The 8,083-nt window shown below is 37.5% G+C and overlaps 3 protein-coding genes across 6 annotated transcripts in view; all 3 read left to right on the plus strand.

The window, feature by feature from the left end:
- Nucleotides 1-8,083, plus strand: part of LOC118737865 (GPALPP motifs-containing protein 1) — a 130,857-nt gene that overhangs the window by 67,659 nt on the left and 55,115 nt on the right. The window lies entirely within an intron of this gene.
- The window catches only part of LOC118737866 (phosphatidate cytidylyltransferase, mitochondrial), a 123,003-nt gene that overhangs the window by 61,427 nt on the left and 53,493 nt on the right, over nt 1-8,083 (plus strand). The window lies entirely within an intron of this gene.
- The window catches only part of LOC118737863 (vacuolar protein sorting-associated protein 13B-like), a 30,185-nt gene that overhangs the window by 1,117 nt on the left and 20,985 nt on the right, over nt 1-8,083 (plus strand). The window contains exon 4 of one of the 3 annotated variants that reach the window (XM_036468659.1): nt 5,342-5,347. The exons of the other annotated variants lie outside the window; for them this stretch is intronic. Within the exon in view, the coding sequence (XP_036324552.1) occupies nt 5,342-5,347 (6 nt within the window). The remainder of the gene's footprint in view (nt 1-5,341; nt 5,348-8,083) is intronic. 3 annotated transcript variants of the gene reach the window in all.

Below are 8,083 nucleotides of genomic sequence, written 5' to 3' on the forward strand. Positions count from 1 at the left end.
TTCACACAGTCTGCTGCTTTACCGTCAGCGTGCAAACTAACGATTAATGCCTTTATAAAACAACGCACCTTCATTTGGAATTTTGTGTTGCACTCGCTGGAGAAGTGTCTACACTTAGCGGGCGTGTTGGTCATTGTGACCGGGTGATGAATGGCCGTACTGGGGGAGATCGACAAAAGCGAGGAGCTGGGGCTTTCAGTTTCGGGAAGGATTTGAGGGGCCAACAAACGAGAACGAAGATCTTTTACAGAAAACTCAAGCTATAAGAGGATAAACCTTAGCAAATAAATATCCATACTGTGCATTATACGTATGTAGATTTACCTCAGCGATGTAGTAGACAAAAATACGCGTAACGCGATGTTTATCACAGACAATCACTTTTACATCACCGTGATTGGGTATATACAAGAATTTTTCCCATGTCCTATCTGTACGTATAGGTTTTGACCATTTCAATGTCTTTTTCGTTGCGTTTTCTGAAACACAACAGCGCGTATAATTGTAAGTAAGTTAAAGCCAATGACTACTGCACCAAATTACCTTTGTATAACGCTAAGGTAATATTGCACGTTGTGGACTCGACGTCAGGAAAACTGGTATAAAGCTCCGGTGGCGTGTAGTAGCATTTACTGTAGGCTGGAACCTGCTGATACCATTCAAAGTGGCGCCCGTTATATTCTGGCGTAGTATTGGAAACTTTGCTATTCTCGGAGGCGCTCGTTTGTGCAATGATGAAGGGTACATCTGTTTGATTGGTCACCAAAATTGCCGGACTGTTATCTTCGAAAATATTCAAATAGTAAATGTGATCCTTCTCGATGAGTGTAACTACCAGTGGCAACGATTCCTCCCCGTTTTGTAGCGCGAAACTGCGCCGCGTAAAAGGCATACCAAGCGCAATGGGTATTGAGAGGTCAGAGGTTTCGGGCAATTTTAAGCTGACAAAACACACATAAGCTGTGTCCTTGGTGCGTTTGGTTTTTTTATTTGGCCTAAAGTCGTGGAATGAGTCTATTGTGCGCCCAATGCTGGCGAGGATAAGAAATACATACATACATAAGTATAATCATAATAATAATAATAATAGCTGCGTTTTTTTACACGCATATATCTACACTTAACGTGAAAAAAACAATCATCGACAATTTCCATTTGAAAACAAGTAATTTTGATTTTATCGACAACTATTCATGAGCGCACATCATGGTACAATAATTTCAGGTATTATCTTCCCAGAGAGCGCATATTCCGATCTGTCTTACTTAAAAAACATAATTTTTGCCCACACTAAAAAGTTCACTGTTAGGGAAAAGGGATATCTCAATACTCCATATATCATATATGTACACGTCAAGGTACATTGAACAGGTAGTATCAGTAGAGCAGCTGATTTGATTTATTTTCAAATTATTTGGTCTCGAAAATGTCAAATATTTTTAATTTTTTCTCACAAAAATTCTGAATTGTTAAAATCCATTTGCATGTGAAACCTTTTTCCATACAAAACAAGCGATTGAATAGCAGCTTTTGGAACGTTCGCCCAACTCAGCAGCACAACCGCTGATTACTGGCCCTTGTAAAGGATGGATCAATGCTTCGAGAAGCAAACAAATTTACTAGGAAAGAAAGTTGCAACAATTTTTATTTTTTCCAATTTCATTATTTTATTTTTTATAATTTTTTGTATTTCACATGGCACGCTTTGATTTAGAAGAAAAAATTCAGAACAGTTTTTGACACTTTCGATACCAGAAGCAACAACAAAATACACGCAAATGTTGTATTTGCTCTACTGATACTACCTGTTTAATGTGCCTTGGTTCCACTCATGTGGAAATCAGTTACATTAATGTGAAAATCGTAAGCTTTTTTTTATAAATATTGGCACAGATTGCGAAGGACGCTTTTACTTCATAAAAATCTTGATAAAATTTCTTTACAAAAAATTTATCAAGAAAACACAGAATTGGGCGGTAAATGTGCCGGCATTTGAACCTGGGACACACAGAATTTATAGCCGACATCTCTACCTACTCGGTTACGGCAGTCAAGAGCCTTTTTGCTTTTAAATTCATATTTTTCATATGTGACAATGAAATCAGTTCCACTCATGTGGAAATCAGATCCCCTCTTGTGGAAATCGTAGAGCTTTTTATTTTATAAATATTGACACAGAATGCGATGGGAGCTTTTACTTCATAAAAATCTTGATAAAATTTCTTTACAAATAATTTATCAAGAAAACAAAGAATTGGGCGGTTTATTTGCCTACAAGTTATTTTAAATTGAACTGAACTACAAAGTTGTGATATATGTACATATATATCGTCGTTGAAAGTACAAAACCGCGTATCAACAAAATGCAAAACCGCGTATGTGAATTATGTAAATTATCTTCTAGAGAGTAAAAACACTCATATTTCAAAATGGTTCTCTTTTTTATAAAGCAATCGCATACCTGGCCAATATATTTTAGAAGGAATGGATAAGGATTGAGCCAAGAGCTTGTGTGAGCAAATCCAATTTTTGGCTTTTAATGCTAGTTACGCGGTTTTGCAGAATGAACATACGCGGTTTTGTACTTGAAACGACGATAGGTTGTTATGAAGACTGGTGCGCAGAGAAGGGCTTGCCAATAAACGCACTGAATTCGAGTTCTGGGCAGAGTTTTGTTCTTATATAATTCTCAATGAGAACGTTCTCGTCAGTTTGGGAACAAAACTACGAGAACGACATTTAGTTTCGATCATACATTTTGTTCTGGGTCCCTGTTTTAAAATATTAATATTTAATATTCTTTAAAATATACACATGCATGTACATATGTATATGAATTTACAAAAATTAGAAGTTTGAATTTAAGTACAAAAACTAATGTTAACTAACTAACTAAATGTTAAAATTTGCTTTCCTTGTCTGCGTCTACTCAGGCTAGCGGTTAGGTGCACATAGTCGCAAGGCGAATTCATACAAGGCGGTGTGTAAAATCAGCTGATTTTTTCGTCTTACATGTATTTTGTTTTTGCTTTTACTGATTTGACAGCACACCGATCAAAAGCAAAAACAAAATACATGTAAACTTTGGAGCGAATTGAGATTTGACATAACACCCTCCATACAAAATACATATGGTTGTCGTTGTTGTAATCTAAATTCGCCAGTAACACCACCTTGTATAAATTCGCCTTGCATAGTCGCGTAAATTCTAGATATTTAAAAATAAATAAATTATTAAAAAAAATTGTTTATCCTCACCAATATATGTATATTACCCGGCTACCCGGGAAATAAAAGCCCCGGGTAATACCCGGGAAATCGGGTACTCGGGTACTCGGGCATTACTCGACTTGCCCGGGACCCGGGTATCATCAGCCCTATTCTGAACCATTCAACACACCACAAAGTAGGGCGGAACTTGATCACAGCACTTATCAAGACAAGTCCCAAGAGGAAAACCAGGGAGGCGTACAAACCCTCTGATCTAAATAAACTTCGCAAAGAATGCAGAAGAGCTTTCAATGCTGCTAAGCGAAACGCCCTAGAGTCATCTTAATAATAATAATAGATTGGCGCTTACACATATGTTAGTGTTTGGCCGAGCTTCTTCGACTTGTTGCGTGCACCTTGATGTTGTCACACAAAGCGGAGGGACCTACAGTTTTACGCCGACTCCGAACGGCGATTGTATTTTTATGAGAAGCTGTTTTTCGTGGCAGTAAAACACTCGGGGGTTTGCCATTGCCTGCCGAGGGACGACCGCTGTTAAGAAAAAACCTTTTTCCTATATTTTTTTTGCGATGTTGCTTTAACCAGGGTTTGAACCCAGGTGCAGCGGAGTGGAAGCGCGCACTGATTACCACTACACCTAGAGTCTTCTTGGGCACAATATAAATCGACAGTTAATATATACAAGAAAGCCATCAGGAAAGCAAAACGCACCTCGTGGAGTGATTTTTGTAGTGGGATAGAGACTAAATCCGAAGCCTCTAGACTCCATAAGGTACTTGCAAAATCACCTATAGCACCCCGCTATACTCAAAAGAATGATGGGTCCTGGACTGACTCAAGTTTCGAAACCGTTAAATTACTCTTAAATAACCACTTACCAGAAGGCAACGATGACACGTTATACGCACCAGAATCACCACAGCTCATCGACGAAATTATAAGCGACAGGAAAATTTGTTGTGCCATACCGAATTGCAAGCCCTATAAGACGCCAGGACCGGATGAAATATATCCGACCCAGCTACAACACACCATGGAACGAACGAGGCCATGGCTAAATACCATCTTCACCAGCTACCTAAAACTTGGCTACATTCCCGGAGTCTTGACAGAAGTCTTACCGAAAGCACGCAAAGCCTCTCCTGCTAAACCTCGCAAGTTTAGGAATATCATCCTTTCTACTTAAGACTCTGGAAAGCTCTGTTAACCAATGCGCAACATGCCTACAGCAAGGACAGATCTATGAAGACTGCCCTTCACTCGCTAGTCTCAAAAATTGAGCAATCACTAGAAGCAAAGGAATTTGCATTAGTAGTAGTCCTGGATATAGCAGGGGCTTTCAACAATGTCCTCCCGTATGTGATTACCTCGGCTCTGACGGACCTGCGGGTGGAGAAATCTTTGGTTAGGATCATCCACCAATTGCTCGTCAGCAGGGCGCTCCAAACCATGGGTAGTGACAGTGAACCAACTTCTGCTGCGCATGGACGCGGATGGATATGGGGTTGTCGCATACGCCGATGATGTTAAGGTTATCGTAGAGAAAAAATTTCCTCAATCAAATTGTTGTTGCTTTTCCATAATAGTTTTTCATTAAAAACAGGCTCAAGCTCAATAAAAATTTTTGAATATAATTGTTATAAGGCCATAAATAACAAAAACAAATAACTTAAGGACGAGCACACCTAAAAGTTAAACATTCTAAAAATAAAATTATTAACAAAAACCAACAAAACCAACAACCACGTGGTCAAGTTTAAATAGCACTAGAATAACTGCGCTTGATTGTAGTTGGCTCACATGAAAAAAGAAGAAAAAGCAACAACAGTTTATAAGGCGAACTTAGCACACTGCGTAGGCAACTGGCTGAGGCAGCTCGAGTCATCGGTTCGAATCCCGCTGAAGAAGTCTGATGAGGAAATGTGGTGATTTCTGAAATAGTATCACTTCTACCATTTTTTCAAATTGTTGTTGCTTTTCCACAAAAGTTTTTCATTAAAAACGGCCTCAAGCTCAATAAAAATTGTTGAATATAAAAATAAAATTTTGGTTTATGCTGCTGCTTTTTTTTTGTGGCTCTTTGTAATTTCATCGTCCAGCTCAAATTTAGATAAAGGTTTTGATTCGCAAATGCTCACACTTATGTACATATACAGCGGAAAAACACACGAGCCTTTAGCGAGAGAGAAAAATCTGTAGTAGTTTTGAAAAACGGCAAGTTCACGCGACAATCTTTGTTGACAGTTTTCGTTACTTCCCTTAACCCTCAGCTCTTTGCTTCATAATAAAAAAAATTTACCGCGCACTCTCGGTCAAGGTAACGTTTTTTTTTTGCAAGTTTGCGACCCTCCCAATCCCTAGCGTCACGCTTAAATCGTCAGATTATTGAAATACACAATTTTCAGCACGTAATTAACCCATCGTTTCTTAATCTGACACGCTCGATTAAAACTATGCGCGCGGCTCTACACAGATGGCTTAGATTTTGCAGAGGTTCTCTGGGGCTCCCCTACTAAAATAAAAGTTTCGATAGACAAAAATTACAACTTCTTTTGATTGTTTTAATATTTTCCCACAGGTTAATGAAATGTGGTAATTTAAAAAGAGGTTACTATTGAAATAGAGATAATTAGGGCATATTTAAATTTATGTCGTTTTCCTCTTTTCAATGGAATGACCCTTTTGTTATTTTCTGGCCATACATATTTTGAAATATTTTTATCGTTGTTTTTCCACAATAATTTTCAATAAGAACGTCTTATATTACGTTCAAATTGGCCCCATTTAACTTGTTAAATGAAAAAGAGCCTTTTGGAAAACACAATCGTCCACATTGAACATTTGGAGTTAACTTTGGCGGTTGTTTGATTACTAATAAAAATTCGAAAAAAGATATTCAAAATCAAGTGGTTGTGTAAAAAATAAACGTTGGGTTAAAACTCTTATCGGCAACGGAAAAAATATTTCTCCTGCATAACAGTTATGAGGCAACGTAAAAAATAAACGTTGGGTTATAACTCTTATCGACGAAATAAAAAATATTTCTCATCTAATAACTGTTATTGAGCAACGTTTTTGCTATAAAACTTATAACAGTTATGTCCCTGAAAATAACTTATTAGCGCCTTGGCCTCTTTTTGGCGGGCAGACATGCATACAATTTTGATATTTTTTGAGAATTTTTAATGTGTAATATTTTTCAGAATATACATTTTTTGAACGTTGGCGTGTCAAAAGAAAGCTTTTGGGTCTTTCTGATTGGCCTGATCAGAAAGCTTTTTGATACAACTCTGCACTGAACTGGTTTTCAAACGAGTTAAATGACTTAACTGGTTCAATTTTCCAACAACAATTGCATGCAATTTAACTTGTTTATGAACATGTTTTGTTCATTTAACTGGTTCAAGCCCCTTTAACATGTTCAGCTCGTCAATTTGAACGTAGTATTAAGCTCAATATACATCCCTATTCTGCATTTCGATTACGATCACGCATTCCGCTCCGCAATAATCGAAATTAGGTATTCTGCGTTACGATCGAATCGAAAGAGAAAGAGGAAGAGAGAAAACATCTTTCGAAAGCTGTTTGCCTAGGAATGGTTTGTTTCTTTTCTTTTCCAGCAGATAATTATCAGGAAGAAGAAGAATAAGAAAATTTAAAGAATTACGCTCACAAAGAGTAAAATAACGAAAAAGTAAAGAAACGCAAAACTAGCAAGTAATTAGTTGATCGGTGTATTTGACTATTGGAAATAGCGAATTTTTGTTTATCCATTTTGACAGCTGCTAGTTTCTGCTAGTAAAAATTTTACTAGCAGAAAGTAGCAGGAGAGCCAAAAAAGAAGAGCGTAGGAACGAGAGAGAGCTGCTAGTTTCTGCTGGTTTTTTGGGTTAAGAAACGCTTTCCAGCAGAAATTAGTGATAATTTGTGAGAATTGGGAGTGTTCGCTATGCAAAAAATGTATACAAGTTGGTACCAATTGTTACCAAATCGTGTTCGTTTAGCCAAAAACCCAGTAAAACTTCTTCGTGCTGGGAAGATTTTTGCCAGTAAGAATTTGCAAGCAGGATTGTGGTACGCGGTTACATTTTTGTCAACATTAATTTGAATCAACGAGTTCGTTAAATTTAAAAATGAACAAATTGTTGCGATTTACTAACGAAAGAAGTATGTAAATATTCGTTTATTCAATTAATTTAATTAATTCCAGACATTTGAAAGGTACTCGGCTGAAAAAGCTGTATCCGTAATCGGAACGCACTCGACACCACTATCGATATAGGAAATCCGACAGTGACTTACACAAAGAAATTGAAGCTTATGTTGAAGAAAGTCAGAATAAGAAGGGATATACGTATAGGCCCTGTTTTGTTTTCCGACTGAAATAATGTAAAAAATTTATTATGTTCGAAATGCAACCGTAGACGCCAGCTGGCAGTGAAGCTTGCTAATGTTTGCTAATTCCCGTTCGCGCAAAACTTAGTAAGTTTCTCTCTTTGGGAGAGCAAAGTACCTTGTTCTCTGAATTTTGTTGCAGGCAAATTCTTACTGGCAGTTGCATAGCGAACGCTCCTTATCTGTTAAGAAACAAAGCTAATGTGTGAAATCGAAACAAAAAAAAAGAAATATTGGCCACCAAACTATAGGTTCGTTCGCGTAGCTGTTAATTGTTCATGTTTAACCAAAACTTACAAGTTTTTGCGTTCGCGTACGCAAAAAACTTGCAAAGTAGGGGAAATTGAGAGAGCAAACTGACATTTCATTTTGAGGGGAAGCTGCTGGTTTCTGCTGGAAAATTTTTTGCTAACAGCAATTTGCCAACAGGAAAACAGCTGATCAAAAACAGCTGGTT

The sequence above is a fragment of the Rhagoletis pomonella genome, unplaced genomic scaffold (genome assembly GCF_013731165.1).
Source record: "Rhagoletis pomonella isolate Grant_MI unplaced genomic scaffold, Rhpom_1.0 Rhpom_scaffold_00004, whole genome shotgun sequence".
In the NCBI taxonomy this organism is placed as follows: domain Eukaryota; kingdom Metazoa; phylum Arthropoda; class Insecta; order Diptera; family Tephritidae; genus Rhagoletis; species Rhagoletis pomonella.